The sequence below is a fragment of the Scyliorhinus torazame genome, chromosome 9 (assembly GCF_047496885.1).
Source record: "Scyliorhinus torazame isolate Kashiwa2021f chromosome 9, sScyTor2.1, whole genome shotgun sequence".
In the NCBI taxonomy this organism is placed as follows: Eukaryota; Metazoa; Chordata; class Chondrichthyes; order Carcharhiniformes; family Scyliorhinidae; genus Scyliorhinus; species Scyliorhinus torazame.
The window spans coordinates 52,693,924-52,710,183 of NC_092715.1; the positions used below are offsets into that span (position 1 = coordinate 52,693,924).

General features: G+C 50.7%; 1 protein-coding gene across 1 annotated transcript in view; it reads right to left on the minus strand.

The window, feature by feature from the left end:
- LOC140429984 (LRP2-binding protein-like) overlaps nucleotides 1-16,260 on the minus strand; it is an 82,160-nt gene that overhangs the window by 25,905 nt on the left and 39,995 nt on the right. The window contains exon 6 of the mRNA XM_072517560.1: nucleotides 9,688-9,801. Within this exon, the coding sequence (XP_072373661.1) occupies nucleotides 9,688-9,801 (114 nt within the window). The remainder of the gene's footprint in view (nucleotides 1-9,687; nucleotides 9,802-16,260) is intronic.

Sequence of the window (16,260 nt, forward strand, 5' to 3'; positions counted from 1 at the left end):
CAGACACGGGGAGAATGTGCAGACTCCGCACAGACAGTGACCCAAGCCGGGAATCGAACTCGGGTCCCTGGAACTGTGAAGTGACAGTGCTAACCACTGTGCTATGTGCCGCCCCAATCCTCTTCGAGACCATTAATGTTTAAAGAGAAATCCCAACAGCTAAAGTAATTAACTGAAAGAACTGCAGCACAAGATTTCATGTTTTTAAACAGAAACATTACAATAATAATTTAATAATATTTTTTATTATTGTCACAAGTAGGCTTACATTAACACCGCATGAAGTTACTGTGAAAATCCTCTCGTCGCCACACTCCGATGCCTGTTTGGGTACACTGAAGGAGAATTCAGAATGTTCAAATTACCTAACAACAAGTCTTTCGGGACTTGTGGGAGGAAAACGGAGCACCGGAGGAAACCCATGCAGACACAGGGAGAACATGCAGACTCCGCATAGAGTGACACAAGCCAGGAATCAAATCTGGGACCCTGGTGCTGTGAAGCTAACCACTATGCTATCGTGCTGCCGCCCTTATTGCATATGCATTAAAAAAACAGGTACCGTTAACGCTATAGTTTATGACTATGAATGGTCTTGTGGCACAGTGGTTGCGTCCCTACCTCTGGACCAGAAACTTTGGGTTCAAGTCCAACACCAATAGCTGTTGGCCACAGAATGAGAGTTCATAGCGTGGTTTAATGGGCTGATAATCAGCTTTGGAATCCTTTGCGCACTTCCCCACAATTCCCCAAAGTGGAAGAAAGTGTGCATGAAGGTACAGCTAAAAAGAAATGCTATGAGTCCAGTTTTACTTTTACTTGCCCTCGAGTTTTCTTATCTTTTGAAATCTTGAAAGTTCATTTACTTTTCCCAAAGCAAAGGTATGCCACAGCCCTCCAGAGTTCATTTCGATTTCTCCATGTTCAGCTATTCTTTGAAGTATGAAATTTCATGGGAATCCTATCATTAGCCTTTGGCTAAGTGATCCTCAGATTTTTCTTCAAAACTTCACAACTGAGTAAATTTGCAGATAACACTAAAGTCGGTGGAGTTGTGGACAGTGCGGAAGGATGTTACAAGTTACAGAGGGACATAGATAAGCTGCAGCGCTGGGCTGAGAGGTGGGAAATGGAGTTTAATGCAGAAAAGTGTGAGGTGATTCATTTTGGAAGGAATAACAGGAAGACAGAGGACTGGGCTAATGGTAAGATTCTTGGCAATGTGGATGAGCAGAGAGATCTCGGTGTCCATGTACATAGATCCCTGAAAGTTGCCACACAGGTTGAGAGGGTTGTTAAGAAGGCGTATGGTGTGTTAGCTTTTATTGGTAGAGGGATTGAGTTTCGGAGCCATGAGGTCATGTTGCAGCTGTATAAAACTCTGGTGCGGCCGCATTTGGAGTATTGCGTGCAATTCTGGTCGCCGCATTATAGGAAGGATGTGGAAGCATTGGAAAGGGTGCAGAGGAGATTTACCAGAATGTTGCCTGGTATGGAGGGAAGATCTTATGAGGAAAGGCTGAGGGACTTGAGGCTGTTTTCGTTAGAGAGAAGGTTAAGAAGTGACTTAATTGAGGCATACAAGATGATCAGAGGATTGGATAGGGTAGACAGTGGCAGCCTTCTTCCTCGGATGGTGATGTCTAGCACGAGGGGACATAGCTTTAAATTGAGGGGAGATAGATATAAGACAGATGTCAGAGGTAGGTTCTTTACTCAAAGAGTAGTAAGGGCGTGGAATGCCCTGCCTGCAACAGTAGTGGACTCGCCAACACTAAAGGCATTCAAATGGTCATTGGATAGACATATGGACGATAAGGGAATAGTGTACATGGGCTGTAGAGTGGTTTCACAGGTCGGCGCAACATTGAGGGCCGAAGGGCCTGTACTGCGCTGTTATGTTCTATAACTGTGGAGTCCTCAGTTCAAACTGGAGCTTCACTGGGTTCTCCAAGCTTGTTGTCACTTTGAGGGTGATGGTCGATTTAGTGCTCCAGCTCCATGCTAGGCAAATCTTCCAATCTTTCTCCCCACCCCCCGTGAACTCAAAGTGAGGTATAACCTAACAAGACCAAATTTACAATTACTTTCTGTGAGAAATACCCAGATCAATTAAGCAAAGGAACTTTCTAACCTCCATAGCTAATATCTACAACACTGTGACATCCTTGGGACTTAAAAAAAAAATCATGGGATATGGGCATCGCTGGCTGGGCCAGCATTTATTCCCCATCCCTGAAGACGTTTAGGTGTTAACCACATTACTGTGGATCTGGAGTGCTGAGGGCCTACACAGCAGTTGAGTACACTATGCCTGAAGGTCACCCAGTCATCCTCAATGTACACAGGCACATCTTTAGCTCCCGGAGAGCGATTCTTCTTTGACTGCCTGTTTGAGCCTTGGAGCATTGGGATGCTTCTGAAGCTTCTTTTTTTTAAATAAATGTTTTATTAAAGTTTTTCCAGTGAGCATCTTTACATTACAAAAATAGAAATACAGATAGTAATAAAAAATAACAATGAACATATCCCAAAGCTTACAGTGAAACTACTTGCACAACAGAATTTTTTTTTAAACAGAACAAGGTGGGTTTTGTCTCCATGCCCAATTCACATTGTATCAACAGTACCCCCACCAGACCCCCCCCCCCCCCCCCCCCCCCCCCCCAGGATGCTGCTGCTGCTGACACTTACTGCTCCCCCAGAAAGTCAAGGAAAGGTTGCCACCGCCGGGAGAGCCCCATCAAGGACCCTCTCAAGGCAAACTTTATTCACTACAGGCTGAGGAACCCCGCCATATCGCTAACCCAGGTCTCCACACCCGGGGGTTTTGAGTCCCTCCACATTAGCAAGATCTGTCTCCGGGTTACCAGGGAGGCAAAGGCCAGTACCTCGGCCTCTTTTCGCTTCCTGCACTCCCGGATCCTCCGACACCCCAAATATCGCTACTGTTGGACTCGCCTTCACCAGAGTGTCCAAAATCCTAGACATCACCCTCGCAAACCCCTGCCAGAATTCTTTAAGTGGCGGGCATTCCCAAAACATATGGGCATGGTTCGCCGGACTCCCTGCACATCTCGGGCACTTGTCCTCCACCCCAAAAAAGGTACTCATTCTTCCGCCGTTATATGCGCCCGATGCACCACCTTAAACTGAATTAAACTGAGCCTGGCACATGATGAGGAGTTCACCCTGCCCAGGGCGTCGGCCCACAGGCCCTCATCCTGCTCCTCACCCAGCTCCTCCTCCCACTTGCCCTTCAACTCCTCCACTGAGGCTTCCTGCAGCTCCTGATATATGTCCGACACATTCCCCTCCCCTACCCAGATGCCAGACACCACCCTGTCCTGGATCCTACACGGGGGCAGCAGCGGAAATGTCCCCACCTGTTTTCTAAGAAAGTCCCGAACCTGGAGGTACTTGAACGCATTCCCTGGGGGCAGGCCGAACTTCTCCTCCAGCGCCTGCATGCTAGGGAAAGCCCCGTCTATAAACAGGTCCCCCATCCTCCTACTACTTGCCCTATACCAGCCTTGGTATCCCCCATCCAACCTACCCGGAGCAAATCTGTGGTTATTCCGTATCGGGGTCCACACCGAGGCCCCCTCCTCTCCCCTGTGTCTCCTCCACTGCCCCCAAATCCTCAGTGCCGCCGTCACCACAGGACTAGTGGTGTATCGCGCCGGCGAGAACGGCAGCAGAGCTGTAACAAGTGCCCCTAGACTGATGCCTCTACACGCCGCCGCCCCCACGCCTCCCCCTCCTCCATCATCCATTTCCTGATCGTGGCCACATTGGCCGCCCAGTAATAACTGCAGAAGTTTGGCAGAGCCAGTCCTCCACCCACCCCCCCCTTCTCCCGCTCCAAGAATACCCTATTGACTGGCGGGGTTTTATTCGCCCACACAGATCCCGTCACAATCCTATTCACCCGCTTAAAGTAGGACTTGGGGATGAAAATGGGAGGCACTGAAATACGAAGAGGAACCTGGGGAGAACCGTCATCTTCACAGTCTGCACCCCTCCCGCCAAGGAAAGCGAGAGCATATCCCACCTTTTAAACTCTCCCTCCATCTGCTCCACTAGCCGGGTTAAGTTGAGCCTGAGCAGGGCATCCCAGTTCCTGGCCACTTGTATCCCCAACGAAAGCTCCTCTCCACTATCCTGAGCGGGAGCTCCCTCAGTCTATCCTCCTGGCCCCTATTGTGGACCACGAACAGCTCACTCTTCCCCCATGTTCAACTTATACCCCGAGAACCTCCCGAAGTCCCCCAGGATCCGCATGACCTCCCCCATCCCCTCTAACGGGTCCGAAATATACAACAGCAGGTCATCCGCGTAGAGGGAGACCCGGTGCTCCTCCCCTCCGCGCACCAGTCCCTTCCAATCCCCCGAAGTCCTGAGCGCAATGGCCAACGGTTCAATTGCCAGGGCAAACAGCAACGCGGACAGGGGACACCCCTGTCTCGTCCCCCGGTGCAGCCTGAAATATTCCGACCTTAGCCGGTTTGTGGACACACTCGCTACAGGGGCCTGATACAGCAGCTTGACCCACCCTATAAATCCCTCCCCAAATCCAAACCTGCCTACCGCCTCCCACAGATACTCCCACTCCACCCTGTCAAAGGCCTTCTCCGCATCCATCGCAGCCACCACCTCCACCTCCCCCCGCCCTCCGAGGGCATCATGATAATATTCAGGAGCCTCCTCACATTCGCATGCAGCTGCCTGCCCTTAACAAAATCCGTCTGGTCCTCCCCAATCACTCCCGGGACACAGTCCTCTATTCTGGTGGCCAGAATTTTTGCCACAGCTTGGCATCCATGTTCAGGAGCGATATTGGCCTGTAGGACCCACACTGAAGCGGATCCTTCTCCTTCTTCAGGATAAGCGAGATCAATGCCTGCGACATTGTCAGAGGGAGGATCCCTTTCTCCTTTGCCTCATTGAAGGTTCTCATCAGGAGCGGGCTCAACAGCTCCGAGAAATTCTACGGGGAAGCCATCCGGGCCCGGGGTCTTGCCTGTCTGCATGCCTACCAGCCCCCTGACTACCTCCTCCAACCCAACCGGGGCCCCCAGTCCCTGCACCCACTCTGCTTCCACCCTTGGGAACCTCAACCGGTCCATGAACTTCCTCATCCTTTCCCCCTTCCCGGGAGGCTCCGACTCGTATAACCTTCCGTAGAATTCCCGGAAGACTTCATTGACCCTCTCTGGGCTTAGCACCATGTTGCCTTCCCTATCCCACACTCCCCCAATCTCTCTGGCCGCCTCCCTCCTGCGGAGCTGGTGCGCCAGTATCCTAGTCGCCTTCTCCCCATACTCATAAACTGCCCCCTTCGCTTTCCTCAGCTGTGCCTCCGCCTTCCCCGTGGACAGCAAGTCAAACTCCGCCTGTAATTTCCGGCGCTCGTTCAACAGCCCCCCCTCTGGGGTCTCCGCGAACCTCCTATCTACCCTAGTATCTCTCCCACCAGTCTCTCCCTCTCTGCCCTCCCCTTCTTCTCTCTATGGGACCTAATGGAGATGAACTCTCCCCTAATGACCGGCCTCAGCACCTCCCAAACCACTGCCACCGTCACCTCGCCTGTGTCATTCGCTCCCACATAATTCTCAATACACCTCCTTATCCGCCCGCACACCTCTTCGTCCGCCAGCAGCCCCACATCCAGTCGCCAGAGAGGGCACTGACCCCGTTCTGCCCCCAGTCGCAGGTCCACCCAGTGCGGGGCATGGTCCGAGCCCGCAATGGCTGACTATTCTACCCCCTCCACCCTCAGGATTAACGCCCTTCTCAACACAAGGAAGTCTATTCGCGAATAGACTTTATGGACATGGGAGAAAAAGGAAAACTCCTTCGTCCTTGGCCGCGTAAACCTCCAGGGGTCCACTCCCCCCATCTGGCCCATGAACTCCCACAAGGCCCTGGCCGCCGCTGGCCTCTTTCCCATTCTGGACTTGGAACGATCCAAGCTCGGATCCAAGACCGTATTAAAGTCCCCTCCCATAATCAGGTGACTTATCTCCAGGTCCGGGATCCTACCCAACACATGCCTCATAAAGTCCGCATCATCCCAGTTCGGGGCACATACATTCACTAACACCACCCGGGCCCCCTGCAGCTTGCCACTCACCATTATATACCTGACCCCCTTATCCGCCACGATGCTCCCTGCCTCAAACTCCACTCGTTTACTGACCAAAATAGCCACTCCTCTGGTCTTTGAGTCCAACCCCGAGTGAAACACCTAAAACACCTGTCCTACCCATCCTTTCCTTAGCCTCGTCTGGTCCGCGAGCTTTAAGTGCGTCTCTTGCAACATGGCCACGTCCGCCTTCAACTCCTTCAAATGCGAGAACACGCGGGACCGCTTGGCTGGCCCAATGAGGCTCCACACGTTCCACGTGATCAGCCTGGTCGGGGGGGGGGGGGGGGGTGTAACCCCCCACCGACTAGCCATCTCCCTTTTTCGGCCAACCGCGTGCCACCGCCTCCCTCCTCCAGCTCTCGCCCCGGCGACCCCCCCCCGCCCGACTCTCCATCCATACCCCTCACCTGGCTCCCCTTCAGTCAGCAAAGCAGCACCTCCCTGCCAACCATCCACTTAGCTCTGGTTTCCCTCCCATTGTGCTTCCGTGAGTCAGCTCACTCATGCTGACCCCGGCCGCTCCCGCCTCTATATACCAACCCTTAACTTGTTACCTCCTTCGGGCCACCCTACCCCCCCTCCCCTGCAGGGTAGAGGGGCAAGCGCCATCTGGGACCTCCCCGTGCGCCGCAGCCCGTCCCGGGCGTTTCCCACCCCCTAGTACCGAACACCTGGAAAACAAAACACCTGGAAAACAAGCAAAATAAACAGAACCCCCAACCAAACTAGGGCAGACATGCCCATAAACTTATGCTTTACCTGCCGTCTTCCCCTCAGTCCCTCACCACCCGCACATTTCACCCCCATACACAGTCCCTTAGTTCAGGTCCAGCTTCTCCTGCCTGATGAACGACCACGCCTCGCCTGGTGTATCAAAATAGTGGTGCCTGTCCTGGCACCACGGGGCAGCACGGTAGCATGGTGGTTAGCACAATTGCTTCACAGCTCCAGGGTCCCAGGTTCGATTCCGGCTTGGGTCACTGTCTGTGCGGAGTTTGCACGTTCTCCCCGTGTGTGCGTGGGTTTCCTCCGGGTTCTCCGGTTTCCTCCCACAGTCCAAAGATGTGCGGGTTAGGTGGATTGGCCATGCTAAATTGCCCATAGTGTCCAAAATTGCCCGTAGGGTGGGGTTACTGGGTTATGGGGATTAGGTGGGGTTACTGGGTTATGGGGATAGGGTGGAGGTTTGGACCTTCGGTAGGGTGCTCTTTCCAAGAGCCGGTGCAGACTCGATGGGCCGAATGGCCTCCTTCTGCACTGTAAATTCTATGTCTATGTCTATGTATGTTACCCACAGACCCGCCGGGTGCAGGAGCCCAAACGTCACCCCTTTACCGTGGAGGACCGCCTTCGCCCGGTTAAAACCTGCACGCCTCCTCGCCAGCTCAGCTCCCAGGTACTGGTACATTCGGATCTCACCTTTCTCCCACTTACTGCTCCGCTATTTCTTCGTCCACCACAGATCCCGCTCCCGGTCTGCCAAGCGCTGAAACCAAATCACCATCGCCCTCGTTTACCCTCGGCTTTCTGGCGAGAACCCTGTGCGCCCCATCCAGCTCCAAGGACCGTGGGAAGGTCCCCGTGCCCATCAGCGTCCCCAACATTGTGGCCACGTACGTGCTCGCGTCCGCCCCCTCCGCTCCTTCAGGAAGGCCCAGTATCCGCAGATTGTAGCTCCGAGATCTGCACTCAAGGTCATCCAGCCCCTCCTGCCATCTCTTATGGAGCGCTGCATGCGCCTCCACTTTCACCGCCAGGCCCAGGATCTCATCCTCGTTCTCCGCCACCTTCCTCCTCGCCTCCTTGATCTCCTTCTCCTGCGCCTTCTGGGTCACCACAATTCTCTCCATGGAGGCCAGCATCTCCGTTTTCAGCTCCATGAAGCAGTTTTTAAGGAGCTCCTGCTGTTCTCTGACCCACTGGGCCCACATCTCCCGATCCTCTCCGGCCGCCATTTTGTCCTCCCGGACCTTCTTCCCCGGGTTTGCGCGTCTGCCGGCTCCGCTCCTGGTCCTCTCCATGCACCAGTGGGGGGGCGGGGGGCCTCTCCCACGTCTGTTCCCACGTCTGTTCCCACGCCGGTCCCTCCTGTTAACTTCCGCCTCCGCTCCTTTTAGGGCCCGAAACACCGATCCCGGCAGGAGCTGCCATTCGCGTGACCCAGCAGGTCATGGCCGCTACCGGAAGTCGCTTCTGAAGCTTCATGCACTGGGGACGTTTAGGGGTGATAGATCTTGGTGATTAGCTTTGAAATGATAAGATAGTGGTAAGTACAGCAGTCAGCGCTGCACATAGCTTTGGTTAATGCACATTTTGCCTGTCCCTCTTCCTGGTAATAAGACCATAAGACACAGGAGCAGAATTAGGCCACTCGGCCCATTGAGTCTGCTCCGCCATTCAATAATGGCTGATATTTTTCTCATCCCCATTCTCCTGCCTTCTCCCCATAACCCCTGATTGATCAAAAAAAACCTATCGATCTCTGGCTTAAAGATACTCCGTTATTTGGCCTCCACAGTCTTCTGTGGCAAAGAGTTCCACAGATTCACCACCCTCTGCTGAAGTAATTCCTCCTCATCTCTGTTTTAAAGGATCGGCCCTTTAGTCTGAGATTGTGTCCTCTGCTTCTAGCTTTTCCTACAAGTGGAAACATCCTCTCCACGTCCACTCTATCCAGGCCACACAGTATCCTGTAAGTTTCAATAAGATCCTCCCTCATCCTTCTAAACTCCCAACGAGTTTAATGACTGAGAAAATGGCAGGGAGGAAAGAACCAAGCTTGGCTCACTTAGTTAATTTTCTACTTTCACTGCCGATCTTACAATTTAAAGGCCGATCCTTTAAAACAGAGATGAGGAGGAATTACTTCAGCAGAGGGTGGTGAATCTGTGGAACTCTTTGCCACAGAAGACTGTGGAGGCCAAATAACGGAGTATCTTTAAGCCAGAGATCGATAGGTTTAATCTCAGACTAAAGGGCCGATCCTTTAAAACGGAGATGAGGAGGAATTATCAGTCCTTTTCAAGACCGATTCATTGCAGGAGTAGCTGACACACAGCCAAGTGAGGCAGGATTGCATGGCACTCGGGCAGGGAAGATGATTCCATAATTTTATATATTCTGATTTGCAACTTCTCTTTGGCGTAAGTGGTAAACCTGCTAGAAATCTCACTAAGTGCCTGCACGCCTTCCATTCCTAGAACTGTAGACCACTTCAGTTCAATGATCAATGACCTCTACCTCATGGGGCAAGCAAAGTATTGCACCAGTTTCTTACTCTCTCCTTCCTTGCCAGATTTAAGAACTTGTGACTTTAGGCTTCAAATGAAGTTCAAAGTATGAAATAATTGTGCATATTCCTGCAAGTAAATTATGCAATCACAGCAATTCACTTGACAGAAGAATGGATCACAGATGTGGATGTAGCAGTCAGCAATACACCGTCGTCTTCGTGAAGAATTGTTTGCATTCTGATTTACTTTATTCTGATTATATCATTTGCCCACAAAGACAGTAATAGTGGTTTATTTACTCACAGGATTCGCCTTAACGCCTAAGCCATCGTAATACATCACACTGAGCTGATAGAGAGCCTGGATGTCCGTGTCTTTAATTTTGTTAAACTCTGCAAAAGCTGTTTCATAGCATCCCTAAATGCATACGAGAAAGAGTCATCCAATAGGTAGGGTAATCAGGGTAATCTTAAATTTTGTTCATGTAAATACTCAAGTTTGTTTATTGCTACCAGCCTTCACTGACATCTATAGGAAGTTGACTTTAGGTTTGGGTTTTTATATATCAAGAGATAGAAAGTTCCTGGCTGATGTTTTTAAAATCTGATAACTGTTCTATCACGGTGAATATATCAAACCATATAAAACATGCACCTAATTTCTTTCAGCATTCCAAAAAATAGAAAATTTGTGTCTTAGCTTCTGCATAGGAATACTTCCATTAACATTGGCGGTGAAGTTCTCCATTCCTGAGACTAACTGTTTGCACCGGGGCAGAATTTGTGGACTTTCACAACAGCAAAACTGACACCGCGCATGGGCTCATTCAACGACCATTGAGGGGCTAGCACCAGTGCCACATGGAACACAATCGATTATAATGAGAAATGGTGCACGATTCGCCGGGCTCATAATTTACACTCAGGCGGCTGACAAGCTGCAGCCGCAAAAACACACTTCACTCTTCCCACACACCATCCCAGCCACAATACGGCAGCGAGGAGAGCGGCACCCCGTTTCATGGATGCCAAACTCGAGATTCTGGTGGACGCCATGGAGGAGGTGGGCGACTCTGAACCCTGGGGTGGGAAGAAGGCTGCCGGGCGCTGCTGTTCGCTGGGCATGGTCACAGGTGCCAGAGGTGGTCAGCGCCGTGGGCAACACCGCCTGGACTGGTCAGCAGTGCAGGCATAAACTACACGATCTCCTCAGAGTAACCAGGGTGAGTAAGCAGCACTGTGCCCCTGACATCAACCCCCGTGCCACACAGCTGTAACCGCACCCACCTACCAGGACGGTGGCCGAACCCCCACCCTGCACCACATGCCAGCACCCATACCGGAAGCCGTGGCCAAGTGCCCTGGCCACTAACGCCACCAGCTACCCACCACCTAGGCTGCCTACATCGGACAGTCTAACACTGTGCATATTATTCCCCATCTCCCCACCCTGCGGAGAAGGCCGCCATAACCGCCGGGAGCAGGAGAAGACTGGACGGGGACCGCCGGAGATGCGGTGGCTAGTCACAGCGTGATGTGCCGCAGTCCCAGACAGAGGTAGTCCACTCTCTGGTCGAGACTGCAGCGGGCTGGCAGCGCCAGGTCGTGGAGGAGCCTCAGAGGTTAGCTCCACTCGCACCCCTATCCCATGGAGTAGACCGGGGGCCATCGGGCACCCGAGGGAGGACGAGGTGATTAGGGGCCCCTGCTGATGACTTCCGTAGACAGGTGCCAGAACACCACAGCACCTCGGACTCCCCCCTCCCCACGCCACGCCCACCCCCTCCTGTCCCTGGCACATCACATGGGCAACAGGGAGAATAGGGCAGCACCACGCGACCTGAGCAGCAGCCATGCCCATCCAGGCCCGGTCGCCCCAGAAGAGGTGGCAGAGTGCGAACCAAGCAGGTCACCTCCAGTCCTGATGTGTCGTCTGGGGATCCACCAAGGCCTAGCGTTAGGACCCGTCAAGCCACAAAACTAAACACCAGTTAAGTTGGCTTGGGTGCAGGGCATAGTTTAGCAATAGGGGCTTGGGCACAAATCTGTATATATGTTTTCACATTAAACGCCTGTGCACACTTATAAGGGTGTGAGGGGTGGGCTGGTCGATGCTGGTCGCAGGTGGGTGGGGAAATGGGCGGACGTTGGACCTGGGCTTGGCTCAGGGACTACAGTTCAGCCACCGCTCACCGCTCCCGTGTCCCACCCCAGGGATTCAATGGGACCAGGTGATGGAATGGCCAGCTGGCATAGAATTTTTTTTTCATAGAATTTACAGTGCAGAAGGAGGCCATTCAGTCCATCGAGTCTGCATCGGCTCTTGGAAAGAGCACCCGACCCAAGCCTACACCTCCAACCCATCCCCATAACCCAGAAACCCCATCTAACCTCAGGGCAATTTAGCATTGCCAATCCACCTAACCTGCACATCTTCCGACTGTGGTAGGAAGCTGGAGCACCCGGAGGAAACCCACGCAGACACTGGGCGAACGTGCAGACGCCCCACAGACAGTGACGCAAGCGGGAAACGAACCTGATACCCTGGTGCTGTGAAGCCATAGTGCTAACCACTATGCTACCATGCTGCCCCGAGGAATGGAGGCATGGAAGAATCACCTGGGTGAACGGTGGAAAGTGCTACCCTGTGCAGGAGTCAGAGGTTGTCAAACGATGCGGAGCACCAGAGCTCATCCCAGAGCGGGTTCTCATCATCCTCCATCCCATGGATCAGGCCCGCTGTGACTGCCAACCCAGAGTCTGCACACCATAGTGTGGCAGGTATGTATCACAGAGGGGATTGCAGATGGGGTGGTGGAAGCTGCGGTGTACGTGCCTCTGCCCTGTCCCCCATCCCCATCACTAGTTGGTGAACCTGGAGGTGATCAGAGCAGCCCTGGTGCACATGTTGTCTGGCCTCTCATGCCTGCCCGGGCCTGATGATTCAGCCTCTTCATCGTTCGTGAAAGCTGTTTTGCTTGTTTGCTCTGGAGCAGATGTGAATTCGCGAGATTCTTTATCATGCCATGGCATGTTTGTAGTCTTGTCATTGTTTCGCAGTGTGCTGTGGCATTGTCATTCCCGTACAGAGTTGTACCATGTTGTACAGGTCGTTGTTTCATTGTTGTTGTTTCTGACATTTCTGTCTTTGTTGTTTTCGTTGTCGTTCTTGTTGTTGTTTTTGTCGTTTCTGTTTTGGGTTTTTTCATTGTCTTTCTTGTTCTTTTTGTCGCGCTTGTTGATTCTGCTTTTATTCTTGTTCTTTTTCTTGCTGTTTCTGTTTTTGTCGTTTTCGTCGCTGTTCTTGTCATTTTTCTTATTGTGCTTGTTGTTCCTGGGATGCTTCTTGTTGCTTTTGTTGTTCTTGTTGCGCTGCATGTTGTTTTTGTTGATGCTGTTGTTGTTCTTGTTTCTGCTGTGCTACTTGCGGTTTTTGTTGTTCTTGTTGCGCTCAATGAGTGTGCCCTGTGGATGATTAGAGTCATTGTCACAGTTATTGGTGTCCGTGTCCTTTGTGGTATCTGCTACATTGTGCGTTTCTTCTTGAGAATTGTGAGAATGATCTGATGTTGCATTGATGTTGGTGACATCAGTCATTTGTGGTGGATTCGATTCCTCTTCTTTGTTTACTTGGTACTCCTCTTCTAGAGTCATTTCTGGTTCATTTGAATCATCATTGATTTCTTGGTGCTCCTCTTTTGGAGTCATTTCAGGTTCATTTGAATCATCTGTGATCTCTTTGTGCTCCTTTTCTGGAGTCAAAATCTTCACGATTTCATTTTGTTGTGGGTCGTGGTGCTCCTTTTCTGGAGTCAAAATCTTCAAGATTTCTATTGACATGGTCTCTCTGGACTCTTGGTGCTCCTCTTCTGGAGTCAAAATCTTCAAGATTTCTATTGACGTGGTCTCTCTGGACTCTTGGTGCTCTTCTTCTGGAGTCAAAATCTTCAAGGTTTCAATTGACGTGGTCTCTCTCGACTCATGAGAGTCCATGCTCTGATTATTGAGTGCTTCTGTGCAGACGAGCTGAGATATGTCAGTCTCACTGTGATCCTGCACATCCTGTATGGGAATTGTGATTTCTTCGTCACTTGTCTCACATACAGTGGGTAGACATTCAGTGTCTTCTTGTTGGTTAAATTAGCTGGGTAGACTTTCATAGTCTTCGTCTGGTGGCTCAAATAAGCTTGATAGATCTTCATGGTCTTGTACATGCATGGCGTTCGCTATGGAGTGTTTGCTTGCTTCCATTTTTGAATCTGTCACCGAGCTGTCTGTGGAGGCTTGCTTCACTCTCTTTGTGGAGGTTTGCGTCGCTCTCTTTGTGGAGGCTTGTGTCACTCTCTTTGTGGAGTCTTTCATTGCTCGCTTTGTAGAGTTCTTCATCGCTCTCTCTGTGGAGTCCTTCATCGCGCTCTCCGTGGAGTCTGTCATCGTTCCCTTTTTGGAGTCGTGCAGTGTTCTCGCTGTAGAGTCGATTAGTGCTCTCTCAACGGAGTTGTTCTGAGCCCTCTGTGTGGCGTCGTCTTCGCCTTGGGTATTGCTGTCATCCAATGTATCGACGATTTGCCATGGTACCATGGTATTGAATTCATCTACCATGAGAAGAGTCCTGTTGAGCTTTTCAACCGTGTTGCTGATGCTGTGATCAGGATCTCCGAATAACTCAGCCATTTCTGAATAGTATTGTGTGTACTGTTCGATAGACAAATCATCCCTTTTTGTTTCGGAGTTGTTATTATTCTCTTCATGTTCAATGAACAAATCATCTTCTTTGGTTTCGGATTTTTCATTGTGCTATTCACTTTGGGTGGTGCAGACTGCTTGTTCCAGGGTGTTGTGAAAGTTATTTTCAACTGCTGGTGTAAGTTAGGACATTGTTCTGTCTTTTGAGGCAAGAAAATTGGGTTTTGCAGCTTTAAATGTCTTTTTGTTCATTTTCATGCATTTCCCTTTTAAGTGGGCGTGGTCCTGGTCCTCTGACATCATGACGCTCGTGACGTCATGCGTAGGACTCGATTGCCCATGTGCACTCCGAGTTTCCTATACTGTGCGCTCTTTTCGCAACTGCGCATGTGCGGCTCCTTTCTCAAGATGGCTGCCGCTCAGAACCTCTGTCTTCCTCTGATTCAACTCTGCCTCTGCCTCGTGGTGAGTTATCGTGCCATTTTTACCGATTTTGTTTTCCAAATGATGATTCTGTGTTTGTAGAGACTCAAAGTAATGATTTTGTTTTTGTTCATAAGCAAGGCATTTTTGTATAGTGATTCCTCGAGTTAAATACTTATTTTGTGAAAATTCTTCCCTCAATTTTTGATCAGATAGTCCAGAAATTAATTGATCATTAACATAGTGTCTCTGAAATCAGCATAATCACAGCCTTGTGGTATTAACTTGAGATTTGTAATAAAATCAGAGATGGGCCCTCCGTTTCTCTGACAAGAGTTAAATCTTTCCAGCATCTCACCAGACTGACTGTTACAGCGTTCATCAAATTTTTCGAGTATTACTTCTACTTTGGTGTTGCCCTCACCTTCTAAGTAATTAAAGCAATTATAGATTTTTCAAGCTTCATGCCCTCCTGTTGAGAGTAGTAGGGCTATTTTTGTTGCGTCAGAGGCAGTGCTTAAATCATTAGCTGTGATAAATATTTGGAACAGCTGTTCAAACATTTTCCAGTTATATCTTAAATTACTGGGTGTTTCCAGCTGCCATGGAGTTGCAACAAGTTCCATCGAATCAGTTAGTCATCGAGGATCCATTTGCTGCATCTTCCACAGACGAATATCCGGTTTAAGTTTTTCTTCTCTTGCTGGTGTCTAGCTAGCTTTCTGAAATCATTTCTGGCACCATATGTTATTCTCTAAGTCTGAATAAAGATTGTAGACTTCCAGTTAACACAAATACTTTATTCAGTGGGTTTGTTCTGTTTCCAGAGCTCAACTAGATATAATAGTCAAGAGGTATGACCCATGAAGCTAAGGTAAACTGCCTATGCTGAGCTGTGTCTGTCTGCTGCTGCTCACTAGCCTTGTGCTTCTGAAAGAGGCGGATCCTCCCTTGGGCTGGACCCTTTATACCCATCTCTGCTGCTGCCCTCTAATGATGCTGTGGCTGTTATATCTGTGCTGTAGTCCCTGGTGTATGTGCAGATGTATGTACAGATGTACAGATCACTACAGTAGGGTGGAGGGTGCAGTGTGGGGCTGGTGGTGTTGGGCACCCATATGGTCGGTGGCACTCTGCATAATCAGGGGCCAAGCTGTGTGGTCAGTGTGGTGCGCAGCAAGATGGCTGCCTTGCAGGGCACAGCAATGAAGTCCATGCCTGGATACCGCCCCAGTCCCGTGGGGTGTCACCAGGGCCTCCCCTTCCCAGCCCACCCAGCAAGTATCAGTTTCAGCACGCCCAGGTCACGCTTCTCCCTGTCCTACCTCCTCTCTCTCTCTCCCCTTCATCAGCCACAGCGTCTGTTTCTTGATTTTTAAAAGCACAAGTGAACCTTGCTGCCGGGAATTCCCCGTAGTGGAGGCGGAGGCCCTGGAGAATACTGGGTCAGGCCCGCTAATGATATGCAAACGGTGTTTACTGTACGTGCAGAGTGGACTGCATTGATGCCGCTGTCGAGGCACTGGAGAATTGCGGTTTGGCGTGAGCCCAGCATCCGCCATGATTTCGGCATCAAAACAGATTCTCCGCCCAATCGCTGATCCTGATTTTGGTGTGGCCGACGGAGAATCTCTTTGGGTTTCTGTGAAAAATACATCTTAATTTTAAGTAATTGAGATTGAGAAACAGATGTGATTCCTTCGTTAGTTGCATTTATGAGGCTCTGAGTCCATTAAGGGACAGTAATAGCAGCAGCTGATGCCATCAG